Source organism: Nycticebus coucang, chromosome 1 (assembly GCF_027406575.1).
Source record: "Nycticebus coucang isolate mNycCou1 chromosome 1, mNycCou1.pri, whole genome shotgun sequence".
NCBI classification, from domain to species: domain Eukaryota; kingdom Metazoa; phylum Chordata; class Mammalia; order Primates; family Lorisidae; genus Nycticebus; species Nycticebus coucang.
Genome location: NC_069780.1, coordinates 8,876,985 through 8,898,741, shown reverse-complemented (window position 1 = coordinate 8,898,741; position 21,757 = coordinate 8,876,985). Strand labels below are relative to the sequence as shown.

The window sequence follows — 21,757 nt, the reverse complement described above, 5'->3', positions numbered from 1 at the left end:
TGGCCTCACACAGCTCACAGCAACCTCCAACTCCTGGGCTTAAGCAATTCTCCTGCCTCAGCCTCCAGAGCAGCTGGGACTACAGGCGCCCGCCACGCCTGTCTATTTTTTGGTTGCAGTTTGGCCGGGCCGGTTTTGAACCTGCCACCCTCGGTATATGGGGCCGGTGCCCCACCGACTGAGCCACAGGCGCCGCCCTGTTGGGGATATTTTTGCAAGTGCTCTGCCCCCCAGCTTGATCTCTTCCAGGTTCCTGCCTTTGACCTCTCTTCTTTTAGCTTTCAAGAGTGACTAGGACAGATTTTTGGACATGATAGGGAGAGGTTTTATGTGTCATAATGGTTCTGCTGCTACTCTTATTGGAAGGAACATAGAAGAACTGCCTCTTAGTTTTAGTCAGATCATACTGAGTTTCAAAAAATGAAAAGTTCTAAGGCAATAGCCAGAGCATAATATTGATTATCTGAACAGTCCTGTAATTTCGTCAGTTTTCTCACATATTCATGCATCCCCTCCCCTAGTTATAAGTAGTCTTTATACTTGATGCTTATATAGGACAAGGCCTGAAAAATCATAATTCAAAATTCATTTTATTCTTGATGGTTGTATGATTGTTTTGAGACTTTGCTACGTTTATCACTTGTGAAAATGGGAAAGTTAGAATCATGATGACTGCTGTATGGGTTAAAGTCATTTGTCATTTTACTAATAAAGATTCCTGAATCAGCAAAGGTCAAAGACCTAAGTTTAAGCAAACAGATTATCTTCTGGGGCGGTGCCTGTGGCTCAGAGGAGTAGGGCGCCAGCCCCATATACTGGAGGTGGGGGATTCAAACCTGGCCCCGGCCAAAAACTGCAAAAAAAAGATTATCTTTCGCAAGAGTATTTTATTCTTCTGTACCTTTTGACAAATGATCAGATGAGTCCTATCCATGTTTAGAGAACCATTTTATAAGAGTAAGGAAGGAGGTGTAAGGAAGTTGAATCAGTATCTAATCCAACTCCTTTATTTTACAGATGAAGAAAATGGAGCCAGAGAGGTTAAATGACTTGCTCGGGGTTGGCACAGTGAGCCCCCTGAATCCTGGTCATGGTGATGCACTCGCCACTAACCTGTGGTGCCCAGACCAGTTAGCCAGGGGCATTTGAAAGAGGCAGACAGTACTCATATTAAAAGTGAAGTACCTGTTGTTCCTAAAAAGGATAAACTGTACCACCTGAAACTAGTATGGTTTTTTTTTTTTTTTTGTAGAGACAGAGTCTCACTTTATCACTCTTGGTAGACTGCTGTGGCATCACAGCTCACAGCAACCTCGAATTCCTGGGCTTAGGCAATTCTCTTGCCTCAGCTTCCCGAGTAGCTACAATAACTGGCTATTTTTTTTGTTGCAGTTTGGCCGGGGCCCAGTTTGAACCTGCCACCCTCGGTATATGGGGCCGGTGCTCACTAGGCCACAGGTGGCGCCCAACTAGTATGGTTTTGAAACATGCATAGCGAAGTTGTTCCAGCATGTCTATCGTAAAGAAACTTGTCAGTAGATCAATTTGCATTTATTCTGCTTCTCTCAAGTCCATTTAATTTTGCATTTGGATTAAATGAGTGCTAAAGCAGTATTTCAAGGTTTTACATGAGCTTGCACCGAGCAGCTTTTCAGATACCTGTTTATTGACAATCAAAGGGTGTTAGCTAATGTCCAGTTTTCATCTGCACACTTGTCTCTGTAGACTGTACTCAGTCTGTAGACTAATCTGAGCAAGGCACTGTGCTTGGAACAGTGGTGTCATAAAAACGAACGTGCTTGCCATCAGGAAGTTGACAGGCTGGAGGATGTAATGGAATTTGTATGCAAATAACTCTAATACCAGGAAAGAAATGGTAATTTCAGTAATAGAAGTGAGCACGAGAAAAAGCTCTAGTTCCCAGGATTGGTGGAGATGTGGGAAAAGTTAAAGATTAATTCAATTACATAATATGTCAAATTTAGGAGGGGACAGATAGGTTAACAGCGTAAAGCAGCAAGCATTTGGTAACTCCCCAAATTGTCCCTAACCTTTGAATGTTGCCTGGGAGCCAGTATGAAGCTGAGCTGCATGTTTGTTTACTTTCCAGTTTGTTCATTTTATCTAACGAGACAGTAAACATCTGGAGTCATTTGCTGGGTTTCTTTCTTTTCTTCACCCTGGGAATATATGACATGACATCTGTGTTACCTGCGGCAAGTGCGTCCAGAGAAGATTTTGTAATTTGTTCTATTTGTCTTTTCTGCTTCCAGGTAAGTCATTTCACAAGTACTTCTATTGGTAAAGAGAACTTTCATCAGGCTTGGCCAGGTCACCTTACGTTAGACCCATGACTTGCTTTAAAGAGCAAGAATGGCACACAGGCCAGCTTATTCACTTTCATACTGTAAACACCAAAAAAAGTCTGTTGTCTGGCTGGGCATGGTGGCTCTCGCCTATAATTCTAACATTCCGGGAGGCCAAGGTAGATGGATTGCTTGAGCTCACAAGTTCAAGACCAGCCTGAGCAAAAGCAAGACCCCATTTCTACTAAAAATAGAAAAATTGGCGGTACCTATGGCTTAGTGGGTAGGGCGCCAACCCCATATACCGAGGGTGGTTGGTTAGAACCCAGCCCCGGCAAGCTAAAATGGCAGTGGCAACTGCAACAAAAAATAGCCGGGCGTTGTAGCGGGTGCCTGTAGTCCCAGCTACTTGGAGAGCTGAGGCAGGAGAATCGCTTAAACCCAAGAGCTAGAGGGTGCTGTGAGCTGTGACGTCACGCACTCTATGGAGGGCAACAGAGTGAAACTGTCTCAAAAAAAAAAAAAAAGAAAGAAAAAAATTCAGCCAGGAGTTGTGGTGGACACCTGTAGTCCCACCTACTTTGGAGGCTGAGGCAAGAGGATCACTTGAGACCAAGAATTTGAGGTTGCTGTGAACTAGGATGCCATAGCACTTTACAAAGGGTGATGGAGTGAGACTCTGTCTCAAAAAAAAAAAGTCTCTTGTCATGAGATTATATTCGGATATTAGTATGAGAGTATAAATTTATTTATTTATTTATTTATTTTTGTGGTTTTTGGCCAGGGCTGGGTTTGAACCCGCCACCTCCGGCATATGGGACCAGCGCCCTACTCCTTGAGCCACAGGCGCCGCCCCGAGAGTATAAATTTATTAATATTCAAAGCTTGAGAAAACTTTTTTTCTTTCCTCTTTATTTATTTATTTTTTTTTTTTGTAGAGACAGAGTCTCACTTTATGGCCCTCGGTAGAGTGCCGTGGCCTCATACAGCTCACAGCAACCTCCAACTCCTGGGCTTAAGCGATTCTCTTGCCTCAGCCTCCAGAGCAGCTGGGACTACAGGCGCCTGCCACAACGTCCAGCTATTTTTTGGTTGCAGTTTGGCCGGGGCCGGTTTTGAACCCATCACCCTCGGTATATGGGGCCGGTGCCCTACCGACTGAGCCATAGGTGCCGCCCTCCTCTTTATTTTTTTAAGCATCTCTGCTATAAGATTAATACAAGGATATGAATCCCTGATTGTCTTCTGTTACATGGCTGATAACGGAGCATATCTACTTAAAATTTCTTTGGGAGGATTTCTTTTTCCAATTATGCCTGTGATTTTTGTTATTTGTTATTTTCATAACATCTTTATTTTACTGTGCTGCTTTGCTGATACTTACATCACTTTAGTGTTAATTTCTTTTGATCTTTTTACAACTGCTTGGTTTTAAATACTTTCACTTTCTTTTCCTTTTGTATTTAATTCCACATCACTTGCATTTTCCTTTAAGTATCTGGTTTTTTTTTTTTTTTTTTTTTTTTTTAGAGACAGAGCCTCACTTTGTCCCCCTCGGTAGAGTGCTGTGACATCACAGCTCACTGCAACCTCCAGCTCTTGGGCTTAGGTGATTCTCTTGCCTCAGCCTCTCCAGTAGCTGGGACCACAGGCGCCCACCACAACACCCGGCTATTTTTTGTTGCAGTTTGGCTGGGGCTGGGTTTGAAGCCGCCACCCTTGGTATATGGGGCTGGCGCCCTACCCACTGAGCCACAGGTGCCGCCCTCCTTTAAGTATCTTTAAAAATGACTTTAAAAGTTATATTTAGTAGTTTTTCAAACAGATAATTTTAAAGCAGAAAACAAATGCTGGCCATAATCATTGACATTTTAAAAATTATTTTTAAATGTAGAGAATGTAGAAAAATATACAATGAAAAGAAACAGCTATTATCCCCCTTCTTCCTGACAGACAGACTTCCCTGCAGTTGGCCTCTTTCTCTGAGTTTGAGACGTGAATCTACAGCTCACCTGCATGGTGGTTGCTCTCATTGCATATCATTTTATTTTAGAACTTCACTATTTTACTCAAGTTAAAACTTTGACCTAAATGACCAAGAAATACATTGGAAAGATTTCTTCCCATTTTTTTCTAATTCCAATTTCTGGAATAATATTTTAAATTTCTTTGAGGGAAAGAATACTCTGTTTTTGTTTGTTTGTTTGGTTTGGTTTTTACAGATTTTGGCTGGGGCCGGGTTTGAATCCACCACCTCTAGTATATGGGCCAGCACCCTACTCCTTTGAGCCACAGGTGCTGCCCAAGAATGCTCCGTTTTTTATTATTAGAAATTTTTTTTCTTTAAATATGCTTTTAAGTATACTCTTTCTGAGGATTAATTTTTGTCTTCATGAGAGCCAAAACATCTTTTAGCCTCCAGAGTAGCTGGGACTATAGGTGCCCACCACAATGCCCAGCTATTTTTAGAGATGGCGTCTCGCTCTTGCTCAGACTGGTCTTGAACTGTTGAGCTCAAGCAATCCACCCACCTCAGCCTCCCTAGTGTTGGGATTATAGGCGTATGAATCAATTTCTTTATAGGTACATTTTTAGATGTATCTTAATAATAATCATTAATAAGTGAAAACTGATTTATACTCTCCTATTAATTACATGCATATTAATTTCTACACTGGCCTAAGAAAACAATGCATTTTAAAACTAAAAGGATGTTTTTCTTTTTGAGACAGAGCCTCACTCTGTTGCCCAGGCTAGAGTGTTATAGTGTCAGCTTAGCTCATAGGAACCTTTTGGGTTCAGGTGATCCTTATTCCTCAGCCTGGCACTACAGGTGCCTGCTACAATGCTCAGCTAATCTTTCTTTCTTTCTCTTTTTTTTTTTTGAGACAGAGCCTCAAGCTATCACCCTGTGTAGAGTGCTGTGGCATTACAGCTCACGGCAACCTTCAACTCCTGGGCTCAAGCGATTCTCCTGCCTCAGCCTCCCAAGTAGCTGGTACAATAGGCACCTGCCACAATGCCCAGCTATTTTTTGGTTGCAGCTGTCATTATTGTTTGGTGGGCCTGGGCTGGATTCGAACCCGCCAGCTCAGGTGTATCTGGCTGGGCCTTAGCTGCTTGAGCCACAGGTGCCGAGCCCCCAGCTAATCTTTCTGTTTTTAGTAAGATGAGGTCTCACTCTTGCTCAGGTTGGTCTTAAACTCCTGAGGTCAAAGGATCCTCCTGCCTCAGCCTCCCAAAGTGCTAGGATTATAGGAGTTAGCCCCCATACCTAGCCCCTCCCAACAAGATTAATAAAGTACATTCTGAATAGTAGAATACAATTTAGGGGCTTCGAACCTCTCCAAGGGTATTTTCATTTGGCAGAAGAAGAGTAGAGTATGAGAATGCCTTTCACTAGATCCAGGCTGTTTAAATTCGATTCAGCAAATACTTGTTGAATGCCTCCTGGTACTGTGCTAGGGGCCAGTAACAGACGGTGCTGAATAAAACCAATGTGCTATAAGGTGAAGTCACCTGTGTAGGAGAGCAGAAGAGAAACTGAGGCATTTAAACAGAAAAAGTAGTGTAAACATCTAAAAGCAAGAGACAGCTTAGCATTTTCTGGGCTTAACAGGTGCTGGTTTTGTCATTGAATCCTAGGGGAATGGAGGAAGATGAGGCCAGAGAGGCTGGCAGGACCCAGATCATGCCAAGAAAGTTAGCTGTAGGATATAACACTATTAATATTCTGCTAACCTTCATGAAGTGAGAATTTCCATAGAAGGAGATTTTCCATTATAACTGAAATATACTTAATTTGCCAGGTTACTTTTCAGACTGTTTATTAAAGAACTCTAGCAATAACATCTTCCGTATTAAACACAGCATACTAAGCATAGGTTAACTTTTTTTAAGACTTGGGAATTTCTGTTAACACTGTTTCACTGTGCCTTTGATACCACAGTTTTTCTCTTTCCTTCTGTTTTCCTTTCACAATGAAATGAGCTTCATCTCTATTTCTGATAATTACTATTAGATATACTCATGCAGAAATTCAAACAAACACAAAAGTTTATGGAAGCTATTATCACATCTCTGCACTCTGAGCTTAGGCAACAGAGCCAGAGTCTGTCTCTTTAAAAAAACAAAAACAAAGTTTACGGAGGAAAGTAAAAGTCACTTGAAGTTCTGCTTCCTTGAGGTAACCTCATTGGATATCTGGGTTAAAATCCGCAGGCGTCTGTGCGTGCCTGGCTCCCTGACACCTGCCTTGCCGCTCGCTGGCCTGCCTGTCCTCCTACTTCTGAGACATCGTAGCGACCCCGCTTACTCACCTGCCTGTCCTACTTCTGAGACACAGTAGTGATCCCTGTTTGCTATTTTGTGATCTGCTCTTGTGCTATTCAACATTGAAATAATGGACTCTTTCTCCCTCAGTGAGAATTTATAGCTTGGTGTTCTCCTGATTTATGGTGCTTAATCTCAAGGATAATATAATAAAGCAAGTAACCAAGCTTCTTAGAGTTATGTTTAATTGGGTCACTAAATTCTGTTTGATTGCTTAGTAACCAGACAGCTACAGATCAGAAAGGATTTCAGACAGTGGAAGAAGAAATGATGCTGTGGCTAAGTCCATTGTTAGTGAATATTGACATTGAGTCTGTGAGAACTGAGTAGGCTTGTTTAATGAACAGTATATAGAACAGCTAGATGCTCCTTTTACGGCCTCAGCAACTACTTACAAAGTGTTTCTGGCCCTATTTCATACTGTTTGTCCCATTTTCTCTATCCCCACTGTCTCCTACTTAGTGTAGGCTCTTGTCATTTCTGCGTAGGGCTATTCCTGTGACCTTACCCTTCTTGGCCACCCTCTGTGAGTGCGCACTTAAAATCCCCAGTTGTCGCAGACCTTGGCTGTGACACTGAAGTTAAAGCCCTTGCTGTATCTGACTTGTCATGATCACGTGATGAAGGGGCAGCGTGGCATTCTTTTAGTGGCTCTGTGTTTTTCCATACGCTGCTTTTCCCTGTGCTCTCCCACCCACCAAACATGCGCACACCTTTTCTTATGTCCTTGGTGAATGCCAGAGCCTTTTAAGATGTAGTTTACGTGACAGCCCTTTTGTGATGCTCTGTTCTCCCATCAGTCCCACCCCCCAAATGCAAACACAACATTCACACAGCCAATAGCCTCTCACCTCAGTTTTCTAATTGTGCTCCACACCTGGCTTTTCCTAAAGGACTTCTCTGCATTATATGTTCATTTGATTTTGAAAAATCTCCAGAGTAGAGGCAGGTGGCAGGTGTTTAATAGCTGGAAGGAGTTCTGCAAAAGAAGGCTTATCAATCATCAGAGCAGCTGAGTGGATCAGATTAGCTTTGCTCTCACTTTGGCAACTTTATAGTCAGCAAGTCATGATTGTTTCTTAGAAATAAAGAAGCTGTGTTTATCTTAGAACTTAGAAGTACTCTATACAATGAATCTCATACAGACATGAAAACTCTTAAGTGAAAAAAAGAAATTGTGTAACAGAATATATAGTGAGATTCTATTTGACAAATAAAAAATATGTATATAGCCCAGGCAGTGTGGCTCACACATATAATCCTAGCAATTTGGGAGGCTGAGATAGGAGGATCACTTTAGGTTAGAAGTTTGAGATCAGCCTGGGGCAACACATCTTTAAAAAAAACTTTAGAGGCCAGGTGGAGTGGCTCACACCTGTAATCTTAGCACTCTGTGATGCTGATGTGGATGGATCACCTGAGTTAATGAGTTTGAGACCAGCCTGAGCCAGAGCAAGACCTTATCTCTAAAGAAAAAAAAAAAAAAATAGCCAGGTGTTGTGGTGGGCACCTGTAGTCCCAGCTACTCGGGAGGCTGAGGCAGGAGGATCACTTAAGCCCAAGAGTTTGAGGTTACTGGGAGCTGTGGTATCACGGTACTCTACCAAGGGGCAACAAAGTCAGACTCTGCCTAAAAAAAAAAAAAAACAACTTTTAAAATCAGGTGTTGTGGTGGGCACCTGTAGTCCCAGCTATGTGAGAGGCTAAGGGGGAAGGACTGCCTGAGCTCGAGTTTGAGGTTGCAGTGAGCTGCTGTAATGCACTGCACCTCCAGCTTAGGTGACAGAATGAGACTGCTTCAAAAAAAAAAAACTATGCATTTACTGTGCATGCATGTGTATACACTTCTGTACCACAGGCGTTGGACATGTGCATTGAAAATATCTGGAAGGACGCATAGCTCATGTTATCAGTGGCTACCTCTGGGAAGTTGCATGGGACAGGCTTATCTTTTCCACATCATATTTTCTATGTTAATTTTTTTTGTTTTTTTAGAGACAGAGTCTCACTTTATGGCCCTCAGTAGAGTGCTGTGGCGTCACAGCTCACAGCAACCTCCAATTCCTGGGCTTAGGCAATTCTCTTGCCTCAGCCTCCCGAGTAGCTGGGACTACAGGCACCCGCCACAATGCCCAGCTATTTTTTTGTTGCAGTTTGTCTGGGGCCGGGTTCGAACTAACCACCCTCAGTATCTGGGGCCGGAGCCCTACCCACTGAACCACAGGTGCCACCTTATGTTAATTTTTTTTTTTTTTTTGTAGAGACAGAGTCTCACTGTACCGCCCTCGGGTAGAGTGCCGTGGCATCACACAGCTCACAGCAACCTCCAACTCCTGGGCTTAAGTGATTCTCTTGCCTCAGCCTCCCGAGTAGCTGGGACTACAGGCGCCCGCACAACGCCCGGCTATTTTTTGGTTGCAGTTCAGCCGGGGCCGGGTTTGAACTCGCCACCCTCGGTATATGGGGCCGGCGCCTTACCCACTGAGCCACAGGCACCGCCCTAGTGAGCCACAGGCACCGCCCTAGTAAATACTTTCTAAAAGTAAACTCATTCATGGAACAAAATAAGTATCAAGTGTAAAACACGCGTTGTATAATTTTCCCATTATTGTGCTCTTCATTTATAACAGTCATATTATAAAATAGCTGTCATTTTAATTTTCCTTCTCTATGATTGTCATCCCTATTTTGCCCTCGAGAGAGTTGGGGCTCTTAGACACAATGGGGCATGCCTCCGGTGAGGCACAGAGCCAGCTAGAGGCCACCCAGGGAGGCTGCCTTTGAAAGCTTCGCCTTTTATGGAACCACTTCTCTGAACATCACACATGAGTTTCCTTCATTTCTTTTTGTTTCACTTTGTTAAGAGATGTTTGTTTTTATTCTCCATAGGTTTGTATGCTTTGCTCTGTGGGCTATCACCTTTTTTCTTGCCATCGGTCAGAAAAAACGTGTCGAAGATGGATGGCGTTAGATTATGCAGGAATTTCTATTGGAATACTGGGCTGTTATGTCTCGGGAGTATTTTACGCATTTTATTGTAATAATGTAAGTAGTTTGAAACATTTTACATTCTATCTCATATAAGCCTTGGGTTTTCTTGCCATAGTTCCTTTGAATTTCTGAATAAGTATATGATTAACTTACAGAATAAGCAGAAGAGTCTTGTGTAGGCATAAACTCATTTTTCAAAAAGGCCCTGTGATCTCTGATGCCTATTATCAGTTCCATAATTATTCTGCTAATTTTCCATTGAAAGACTATATATATATAAAGTTATTTTCTGAAACTTAATATAGATATTGTTATTAATGTTTCTACTAAATCCATATGTGGCTACATGGTTCCTCAGATTGGAACATTATATGTCTTTTATTTTTGTGTTTATAGAATTAAAGTTAAACAAAGTTAGCTCTTGTTTTTTGCTTTTTTTTTTTCTTGCAGTTTCTGACCGGGGCTGGGTTTGAATCTGCCACCTCCAGTTTATGGGGCTGGCGCCCTACTCCTTTGACCACAGGCACCCCTCTAACAAAGTTAGCTCTTGATGAAATTATGAAGTTGGCTACTGTTCCCTAGTTCCTTCTTATCCTTTACTTTCTCAGTGAAAAAATAAAGAAAGGTGTATCTGTGAATCTATTGACCCATAGTCTTCTATAAGAAATATATATTCTTGTCCTCAGGCTTATATTTGGAGGTAGGCCTGGATGGATAGCAGTGTCTTCAACAGTTACGTGACATGTCTTTTCTGAGTTCTGGATCAACTCTGCTTTCTGTCCCTATGGTCACAAAAGCAGTTTTTGCCTTGTGCAAAGCAGCATTTTTTGGCATTATGATCAGAGAATACTTCCTGACCTAAAAATGTTGGCAGCTACACCTTATGGAATAACCTATTCAGTCACCATGTTCCAGCCAAGAAGGCAAAGTGCATCCCCTGGGCTCAATACAGCTGCAACTATCCCGTTCAGAAAGTCTCCTTCCACCCTCCTCTCTTCTCTTCCTGCCTGCTTTTTTCTTTTCTTTCTTTCTTTCTTTCTTTTTTTTTTTTGCATGGAACTAGTAACCACAATTTTTACTGCATTATCTTAAGAATGAAAAACCATCCATGTGTACTTATGAAATTGGATCTAATCAGTGAACACATGTGCACAGAGATGTAAAACTCAGTGGAAACAAAAGTGGAGTGTGGGGAAGGGATGAGCAAAAAAGCCAACTTACTGGATACAGTGAATAAAATCTGAGTATTGGACACATGTATTACCCTGACTCATGCATTATAAATTGATACACAGAACCAAAACCATTTTTCTTCCAACATATTTTGACATAAAAAGATGAAAGGTTTTTGGAGAAATTAAGCAATAATAAGAAATAAAAATTATCTGAACTGGAAAAGAAGTTTGTTTCTGCAAATGATATAATCTTATGCATAAAAAATCTAAACATTGCACAAAACTGATTAGAACTAATAAAAAATTAAGTATAAACAAGGATGCAAATTAATATAAAAAATGAGATGTTTTTATAAAAAAGCAATGGATTATTTAAAAAGGAAATGAAAAACATATAAATAAAGAACATGCTATATAAAATAGCATAATAATAATTCCTAAAATTCTTTTTTTTTTTTTTTTTGGTTTTTGGCCAGGGCTAGGTTTGAACCCACCACCTCCGGCATATGGGACCGGTGCCCTACCCCTTGAGCCACAGGCGCCGCCCAATTCCTAAAGTTCTTAGGAATAAATCTGACCAACAAAATTAAAGATCTATTCACTAAAAAACTATAAAACAGCATTTAACAAAAAATGAAGGAGACAAAAAAAAAGATATCCCACGTACATTGATCAGTATAAATAGTATTATTCTAATAAAATATTCATACCATTCAACATTGTTTCCTGCTTTCTTGCCATACTCTTTCATTTTTCCTTTTGTCCTTTGGTTGTCACTCTTTCAGAGCCAGGACTGAGCTTCTCAGGAACAGAATGCCTACTAGCTAGTTGTCCTGTTGACAAGGAGAGCCTTTCCGCCCCAGCACTACCATAGCACAGGGGCTCCAAGCCAGTTCCCTTCTTTTGCTTCTTGGGAAGATGGGTTGAAGGATAGGCTTTCTTAAACGATTTGAGATTCTTAAATATGATCTTGGTTTCTACACAGTAACAGAGAAAATTGCCAACATACTTGAATATGTAAAACTAGTAAAGAGAAAATTCATAAATTTGAATGGGTAAAAGCATTATTAATTGTGAGTCATTTGCTTTTTAGACCTAGTCACTTGGGAACATAAACATAAAATTAAATATACAGAGGGTGCCAAAAAAAAGTATACGCTTTTTAAGAAAGGAAAAAACTGCACTAAAATTGCAATACTCAAGTCCTATTTGACTACTGCAATGCCAAGAGATACAAAATACAGTGTGTTAGATAACAGACATTATTGGTATGTGTTGAGTTTTGTAATGCAGTTAACCTTATTGTAAATTGATTTTAGTGGTGAACTGTTCATGTCTGCTGAGGTTTTATAACATATTCATTTTCCGTGAAACGATTCACATTTTAAAAATGTTAGAGGGAATATGTTGATAAAGAGTAGCTTGTGAGTGCAGTCATGTGATATTTGAATGTTTTGCTTATCTTACTCCTTACTTTTCCTGAAACAGTTTTCTGTTTGCCTTTTCAAAAACGTTACAATGAGGCATTTTTTGTAAATCTCTTACCAGAAAAACTACAAGTCCAAGAAAGATTTAAAAGGGAACTACAGTCAATGATCATGTAAAGGAAAAATTGCTTTTCTTTTTTCTGTTTTCTAATCATTTCCTAATATTCAGTTAGTATAGAGCCATAGAAGACTCTTTACCTTTTAAGGAACACAGCTATTTTCAAAATGAGACTGAAAACTCAGGGCCCATGACCCAGCAGAGTGTTCATTTGGGCCCACACCTGAACGGCCAGTCTGACGTGTCGTGTAAGGGAGTTAAGAGTCCAGCACCAGTCCTGAAGCCCGAACTCTTTCATCTTATCTTACGTGGTGGTCACTTTTGAGTTTAAGACCAGCTTTTCAAGTGCTCATTTAAAAATCTAAATATCCCTTAAGTGCTTCAAACTTAATATGTTTTAAAATGAATGCTTTTCCATGCTCCTGTCCTCTTTTCCTGCTATGCATGCACAAACCCGGACCACTTTGCTCCTTTGCTCCACTGACGGGGGCCCTTTATGTGCTGTTTCACGCTAGACACAGTCGCGCCTTCTTTTCCTGCCCCTCACACGTCCACTCAGCCCATGAGACTTCTGAATCTTCCACCTTATGCAAGGTAGGAGTCCAAGCCCCCATTTTCTCTTCTCTTGAATAAACTAAACTAATGCCTTCCAGGCGGCGCCGGCCCCATATACTGAGGGTGGTGGGTTCAAACCCGGCCCTGGCTGAACTGCAACAAAAAAATAGCCGGGCGTTGTGGCGGGCGCCTGTAGTCCCAGCTACTCGGGAGGCTGAGGCAAGAGAATCGCTGAAGCCCAGGAGCTGGAGGTTGCTGTGAGCTGTGTGAGGCCACGGCACTCTACCCGAGGGCCATAAAGTGAGACTCTGTCTCTACAAAAAAATAAAATAAATAAATAAATAAAATAAACTAATGCCTTCCTAGCTAGATCCCCATCACCTTTTTCTTTCCTACACTGATGTCATAGTTACTTTCTAATGAAGTCAGTTTGAAAAACAAACATGTCATTCCGTCCTTAAAGAACCCTGTTCCTCCCGTACCAACACGGTACGGTTCAGAATGTTTGGCCTGAGAGCACACTCGCCTCCTCTCCTCTCTAGACGCCTTCCTTTTCCCTGGGTGTTTTGTTCTTTTCCTTCAGATCTCCCTCTCACAAAATCTTACTTCCATATTTCTCAAGACCTAGCTTTGATGCCATCTCCTCCGTGAAGCATTTTTTAGTCATCTGGGGTAAAGTTAACTGCTCTGTCTCCTGTGCTTCTACAGTGTTCTGGTTGTAACTCAGGTACAGTACTCAATAATTTGATAATCATCATGTTTTTACACCTCTTCCCCTTCCATAGTCTGTGACCTCGCCCAGTAGGAGAGTCCATGTCACAGTCATCTTTGTTTCTACAGGACTTAAACTCTGCCTGACATATAACTGGAACTCAGAAAATGCTTTTGCGTAAAGAAAGGTGGTCTCTCTCTTTTTTTTATTTTTTGTAGAGACAAAGTCTGTCATCCTGGGTAGAGTGCCGTGGCGTCACACGGCTCACAGCAACCTCCAACTCCTGGGCTTGGGCGATTCTCTTGCCTCAGCCTCCCAAGAAGCTGGGACTACAGCGCCCGCCACAACACCTGGCTATTTTTTTTGTTGCCGTTTGGCCAGGGTTGGGTTTGAACCCTCCACCCTCAGTATATGGGGCCAGTGCCTTACCCACTGAGCCAAAGGTGCTGGCCCCAACTTGGTTTGTCTTCCTAAGAGACCTGAAAGCTGTATGGAACACACTTTTTTTTTAAGGAGGGGAGACAATCTTGTTTGGAAATGAAAATACCAAGTAAATAGAGTTTGGAATGCATAATATAGAAGAAGCCAGAATTACACTTTCCTTTCTCTGATGGTTAACGACAAAATTAACATTGGGTTTCCTTTCCTTCTAGTACTGGCGTCAAGTGTACTTGGTCACAGTGCTTGCTCTGATCCTGGCAGTGTTCTTTGCACAGATTCATCCCAATTACCTCACTCAGCAATGGCAGAGGCTGCGTTCTATCATATTTTGCTCTGTTTCGGGATATGGAGTGATACCTACCCTCCATTGGGTTTGGCTTAATGGAGGAATTGGTGCTCCTATTGTACAGGTAGGCTGAGATTATTTTTTCTCCATTTTTTTCTTTCCATTTTATTCTTTATGGATGAATAAGGCCTGTAATCAGTCCTAGCAGGTGAGTCTTTGTCATTTTCAGAGCATATTTATAATTTCATATTGCTGCCATAATTTTCACAATTATTTAAAAAAAGTATATCTTGCAGAAGTGGAGTTAAAGTCTGATTGTTGGAGGTATTTTATTTTTGACACAGGGTCTCACTGTGTCGCCCTCAGTAGAGTGCTGTAGGGTCACAGCTCACAGCAACCTCAAACTCTTGGGCTTAAGCTATTCTCTTGCCTCAGCTTCCTAAGTAGCTGGGACTACAGGTGCCTGCCACAGTGCCCAGCTATATTTTGTTGCAGTTGTCATTGTCGTTTAGCAGGCCTGGGCCATGCTTGAGCCTGCCAGCCTCGGTGTATGTAGCTGGCGCCCTACTCACAGAGCTATAAGCGCCGAGCTTGTTGGGGTTTTTTTTTAATGTCTTTCTGTAAAATAACACATTACTAATTCTCTTTCAGGTAGCCTTTAGTGTGGAAAGTCCTTATCTGTGGAGGAGGACTCCAGAGTTCTAGCTTTGTATGCTGGGTCAGTGATAATGCTGAACAGCACAAGTATGGAAATAAGAGCAGTCGATATTTGCAGCAGGGAATGGGGTCTGGGAAGGATTTTTTGAAATATCTGTGGGATATAAAGATAGAGATAGGGTCTGGAATTTAAGCCAGAGTCTGAGACTAGTAATAAAGAATGTATTGGCAGCTGGAGCCAAGGAGGCATATTCAGCCTATCAAAAAAATATACTGTAGTCAGTTATTATGGAGAACAGATGATGTGCCCTGGGAAGAACCTCAGTGAGAGCAAAGGATTCTTAAGAAGAGAAAAATTAAGACTTACGCTCTTAGAGATCCGCATAGAAATGCTTTTCTACACTACAGAGTAAACTTCTGAATTTTTAACATGAGTAAATGGGCCAAGAAATCCAGCAAAAATCATATATATTTGTGACAGTGGGACCTTTGTGTGGAATGTGGGACTTTACAGAGGAAGATTTTATTGAAAAGAATCCAATTTAATGATTCTTTTTTGAGATCTTTATTCAAAAGAATCAGAGGTCTCAGAGACCATTACTGGACTTAATTTCACTTGCATAAAGTTGGCGATTCCTGGTGGGAAGCTCTTGGAGATTCCACTAGAAGGGAACTCAGTGGGGGAATGAAGCAAACAATGAGCCCGGCCACTTAGCATTTTGAGAACAGGGTGAGGTTTACTTCATAAATTAGGAAATTGGGAAAAAGGTGAGATAAAGTAATGAGGGACATCATCTTTCTGATAATTTTGATTCCCTAAAAATAAGTAAAGAAAATAGAATGGAGAACTCCCATGGTAGATTTAATTCTAACCATAAATGAATAAACTGTTGATAAAGAAGTGATCAAAACTTTTAGATATTGTGGGCATCCCCTTTAAGCTTATAAGGGAAAAAAACAACAAACCTCATTAAGTCAGTGGAATTTATAAAAATTTCGGGAAATAAATGGGAATAATCTCATTTTAAAACAAAAATACAGCTTAGAAAACTAGTAGTTCTGAAAGACGGAATTCTCATAGAAAATTAGTAGTTCTCAAAGATGGAATTCTAATATCTTCACAGATCATTCCAGTGAGGAAGCAAAAGAAAACTTTCAGAGAAATTCTCTGATAAGCTCTTGTTTAAAAAGATGGGAAGGGGGCAGCACCTGTGGCTCAAAGGAGTAGGGTGCCAGCCCCATATGCTGGAGGTGGCAGGTTCAAGCCCAGCCCCGGCAAAAAAAAAACTGCAAAAAAAAAAGATGGGAAGGGAGGTACTTAACTAAAGATGGAAGAATATAGGACTTAGTTTGGGCCATGTTAATTCTCAGATATTTAAAGGAGAAACAGAAATAATTTGTCTTTATTTCTTAAATGGGTTCTTTGTAAGTTAGGTTTATAATCAGAATTAGGAACAATATGACTAAGATTGCTAGCTGATTTTCTTAGGGCTGGGAAAACCTTTCCAATATAATGCCAGCAATGAGACTTCATATAATAGAATTCCAAGGATTTACCTGTGATGTTGGAACAGATTTCTGTATTGGGGAGGATTGCTTAGATCTCTTCCAACCACGAGTCCCTGGTCTTCATGTCTTTGCTTATTCAACTGGTCCCTCCATTTCCACAAGCACTCTACCCGCCACAGCACACTTCCATGGCAGATGGAGTTAGGGCCCTCAGAACCTATGCAGTGCTAAAGCTCCAGCTCCTTTGGTAGCCTACCCCCTAGCAGGGGCGTCTAACCTTTCTTTTTTCCTGTGCTGCACATTGGAAGAATAAGAGTTGTCTAGGGCCACATTAACTACAAAAACACTAAGGAAAGCTGATGAGCAATAAAAAAGGTCTATGCATACTTCTCGTGATATCCAACACCACAGATAAGCAAAACAAGTCTTCCTGCAGCTGCAGGTTGGCACCCTGCAGTGTGCTTTTATCTGGCAGACTGCATTCCTACAATTTTGAGAGCAAGGTTTGTGTTACTAGAGATGAGCTGCAAAACGATTCTGATTTAAGATTCTTAAATTCCAGTATTAAATTGATAATAATTTGGGAATTAGGTAACAGTTGGAAGATCTCTGAAAAAACGTATTTTGCTTTGCAGGACTTTGCACCCCGTGTAATTGTGATGTATATGATTGCTCTTCTTGCTTTCCTATTCTACATTTCCAAAGTCCCAGAACGATACTTTCCAGGTAAGTATCTTTTTTATAGTAGTTTTGTAGTATTATTCTAAATATATGCTCAAGGTACATGCTTCACAGCATCAAAACCTAGATTTATTCTTCAGTATTATTGATTATGGAATGGTTCTTCTATTCCCAGATGCTATCTAGAAACTTTAACTTTCATAAACTTTTCCTTTCCCTCAGTATTTAATTCATATGTTCAGTGGGTGGAGTTCCGGCTATTTTACATTATGAACTAGTTACATAGCTGGTGTGCTGGACTCTGGGAGTCCTCTGCCTGCCTGCCACTGTTTTGGTTTTTTTAAAGTGGAACACTGATCATCATCTACCATTTACCTCTTTATATACCAGCTGGTTCTTTTTTTTTTTTTTTTTTTTTTTGTCTTTTTTTTTTTTGTAGAGACAGAGTCTCACTTTATGGCCCTCGGTAGAGTGCCGTGGCCTCACACAGCTCACAGCAACCTCTAACTCTTGGGCTTACGCGATTCTCCTGCCTCAGCCTCCCGAGTAGCTGGGACTACAGGCGCCCACTACAACACCCGGCTATTTTTTGGTTGCAGTTTGGCCGGGGCCGGGTTTGAACCCGCCACCCTCAGTATATGGGGCCGGCGCCCTACTGACTGAGCCACAGGTGCCACCCACCAGCTGGTTCTTAAAAAGTAATTTACATATGGAGAGATACATAAAGTAAGAAGGGAAGAAGAGAGACAAAAGATAATATGAGATGGATGATGAAGAAGCCAGGTGTAGGATTGTTTCATGGTGTGTACATCATACGTTTCTGCAAAACAAAGGCCACAAATCTGCCTGTCAACCTCCTGACACCCAGTGCTAGCATGAAAATAATAAAAGTTAAGAGTCTTTATGTTTCCAAGATATTAAGCTAGTCACTCAAGAGGGATAGATTTCTCTGTTCTTCAATCCAGGGAGAAAAAATCTGATGGGAAATAACTACGGTACACTGGGTGACCTGAGTGATGTTCTCCAGAACACACATTTGCTTGATTTGGAGCATCAGCTCTGGGATCAGACCACTTGGATTCAAATTCCACTTACTGGCTGCAGAAGCTATGTAAGTTACTTAAGCTCCCAGCTCCAGTTTCCTATCTGAAACATGGAGATACTACCTTTTCTCCTGGGGACCTTGTGAGGATTAGATGACAAATTACATATGAGACACCTGACACCATCCTAGCAAGTAGTTAAGAATGAACGACAGCAATTATGCTGATGGTGCCCCTCAGCCCCGTCTTAGAAGAGAAATACCTGGCTTAGCGAAGGACAGAATGTGCAAATCCAAGGTATGTTTTGGCTTGTCAGGAATAACATTTAGAGTACATAAAACAGTGATTTTTTTTCTTTTTTTTAGTTTGGAGGACCAAAAGTCAGGGCTGTTTAATTCCAAATTACAGACTTGCCCCCCACCCCCCTTTTCATCATGGGTTAGCAGTGACTTCCATGTGAATCAGGAGCAGGTTGTACCACTCACCACATCTTCTGGGGAGGAAGAAAGGGCTTCCTGGCCTGGAGGGCAGGCACAGTACAGGTCTGCAGGCCCTTCTCTCTGCCCTTGGCTTCTCACCACTGACCCTTAAATGAGAAAAGGGGAGCACAAAGGAGAACCTGAGTGCAACCTTAGGGTTTGGGAACATATCCAGGATGTGCCCTGAATTGAAGACCACACATCTTTAGCCAGAGGCAGAATTTTCTTCAGAAAACATGTTTGTAAAATATATTTTATATCACTTTATTACTAATTCTTATAAAAATCCTGGTTTTTCTTTGTAATAAACAAATACAAAATTGAACCATGAAAATTCTCCACAATGTATGATTATCACCATGCGTTTTAGACTGTAACATAACTCAAATCAGGAGTTACCAGCTGTCTAACATAGGATGCCCAGGAATAGTTATGTCACTTAACCTTTCCCAGGATGCACTTGACGTGAGATGTGCCCATCAGCAGTGTGTGGTTGAGAGCGGGTGCATGACTGCACTGGAGAGATGGAGGCTGTAAGAGCAGAAGTGTCTTGGTGAGAAGTGAGAAGTAGCCTCAGCTGTTCCTGCATGAAAGCCTTAGAAACTTCTCCAGCCAGTTCTCATGTATGACCTGGCTACCAAGAGAAGTGTGGACAATGTAGATACTTAAGACTGGGAAACAAAAAAAATTTTAAACTGAAAGTTTTAGGTGGTGCCTGTGACTCAAGGAGTAGGGCGCTGGCCTCATATATCAGAGGTAGCAGGTTCAAACCCAGCCTTGGCCAAAAAAAAAAATCCAAAAAACTAAAAGTTTCATTCAGCTCAGGTTGGATTTTAAATACATAAACAACAGCCAGGTGCGGTGGCTCATGCCTGTAACTTCAGCACTTGGGAGGCCAAGGCAATTGGATTGCCTGAGCTCACAGGTTCGAGACCAGCCTGAGCCAGAGTGAGACTCTGTCTCTAAAAAACAGCCAGGCATTGTGGCAGGCACCTACAGTCCCAGCTACTTGGGAGGCTGAGGGAAGCGAATCTCTTGAGCCCAAGATGTTGAGTTTGCTGTGAGCTGTGATGTCACAGCACTCTGCCAAAGGTGACAAAGTGAGACTCAGTCTCAAAAAAATAATAGTAATAAATACATACATAAATACATAAACAAAAAAATGATGATTGATAAGTTTGTCCCCTCAGTGTCCATAGGTGAAGTGGAGTGCTTATCTGTTTGTTATTACAAGATGTCAATTTTCTTTGTAATTCTTTTTAAAAATGAATCTGTAGCCTTCACTAAACTATCAGAAGGGCCCATGGCACACACAGAAGAAGCCAGGAACCCACACAGAGAGACTCTTGTCGACTTAAACTGTAAACTCTGTGGTACTGTACTTATTCACACTAAGAAACGAGAGAATAAAGAATATTAACATTACATCCCCATGGGAGGACCATTAAGTTATTTACATATAAACTGCTATACTTCTATATTTTTTTATTTACTGAGAATGATCAAGAAGTTTTCTGCGTGTTATTTAATCTTGGAATGTGACATTTAACCACAAAGAGAAATTAAATTCTCTGAAGTTATATATGAACTAATCAACTAATTATCTCATTACTTACTACATTTTGCAGATTATTCCATTAGTCAAAGACAAATGATTCAGGTCTGGGTTTTCTCCTTGCACCTGCTTCTAGCAGTTTCACATCTAAACACAGTAGTGCGCCCGCTTCTCACATCCAAACACAGTAGTGCGCCCGCTTCTCACATCTAAACACAGTAGAGCGCCCGCTTCTCACATCTAAACACAGTAGTGCGCCCGCTTCTCACATCTAAACAGTAGAGCGCCCGCTTCTCACATCTAAACACAGTAGTGCGCCCGCTTCTCACATCTAAACACAGTAGTGCGCCCGCTTCTCACATCTAAACAGTAGAGCGCCCGCTTCTCACATCTAAACACAGTAGAGCGCCCGCTTCTCACATCTAAACACAGTAGTGCGCCCGCTTCTCACATCTAAACAGTAGAGCGCCCGCTTCTCACATCTAAACACAGTAGAGCGCCCGCTTCTCACATCTAAACACAGTAGTGCGCCCGCTTCTCACATCTAAACAGTAGAGCGCCCGCTTCTCACGTCTAAACACAGTAGTGCGCCCGCTTCTCACATCTAAACAGTAGAGCGCCCGCTTCTCACATCTAAACACAGTAGAGCGCCCGCTTCTCACATCTAAACAGTAGAGCGCCCGCTTCTCACATCTAAACACAGTAGAACGCCCGCTTCTCACATCTAAACAGTAGAGCGCCCGCTTCTCACATCTAAACACAGTAGAGCACCCGCTTCTCACATCTAAACACAGTAGAGCGCCCGCTTCTCACATCAAACACAGTAGAGCGCCCGCTTCTCACATCTAAACACAGTAGAGCGCCCGCTTCTCACATCTAAACACAGTAGAGCGCCCGCTTCTCACATCTAAACACAGTAGAGCGCCCGCTTCTCACATCCAAACACAGTAGAGCGCCCGCTTCTCACATCTAAACACAGTAGAGCGCCCGCTTCTCACATTAAACACAGTAGAGCGCCCGCTTCTCACATCTAAACACAGTAGAGCGCCCACTTCTCACATCTAAACACAGTAGTGCGCCCGCTTCTCACATCAAACACAGTAGAGCGCCCGCTTCTCACATCTAAACACAGTAGAGCACCCGCTCCTCACATCTAAACACAGTAGTGCGCCCGCTTCTCACATCAAACACAGTAGAGCGCCCACTTCTCACATCTAAACACAGTAGTGCGCCCGCTTCTCACATCAAACACAGTAGAGCGCCCGCTTCTCACATCTAAACACAGTAGAGCGCCCGCTTCTCACATCTAAACACAGTAGTGCACCCGCTTCTCACATGTAAACACAGTAGAGCGCCCGCTTCTCACATCAAACACAGTAGAGCGCCCGCTTCTCACATCAAACACAGTAGAGTGCCCGCTTCTCACATCTAAACACAGTAGAGCGCCCGCTTCTCACATCTAAACACAGTAGTGCGCCCGCTTCTCACAT

General features: G+C 41.9%; 1 protein-coding gene across 6 annotated transcripts in view; it reads left to right on the top strand.

Moving 5' to 3' along the window:
- The window catches only part of PAQR3 (progestin and adipoQ receptor family member 3), a 34,728-nt gene that overhangs the window by 2,193 nt on the left and 10,778 nt on the right, over positions 1 to 21,757 (top strand). For 4 of the 6 annotated variants that reach the window (XR_008380167.1, XM_053591637.1, XM_053591708.1 and 1 more), the window contains exons 2-5: positions 2,111 to 2,273; positions 9,528 to 9,683; positions 14,270 to 14,467; positions 17,145 to 17,235. Coding sequence is in view for 5 of the 6 variants with exons in the window: in XM_053591637.1 (XP_053447612.1) it covers positions 2,111 to 2,273; positions 9,528 to 9,683; positions 14,270 to 14,467; positions 17,145 to 17,235 (608 nt within the window). In the remaining variant the exon portion in view is untranslated. The other 2 variants (XM_053591786.1, XM_053591443.1) reach the window with 2 other exon arrangements.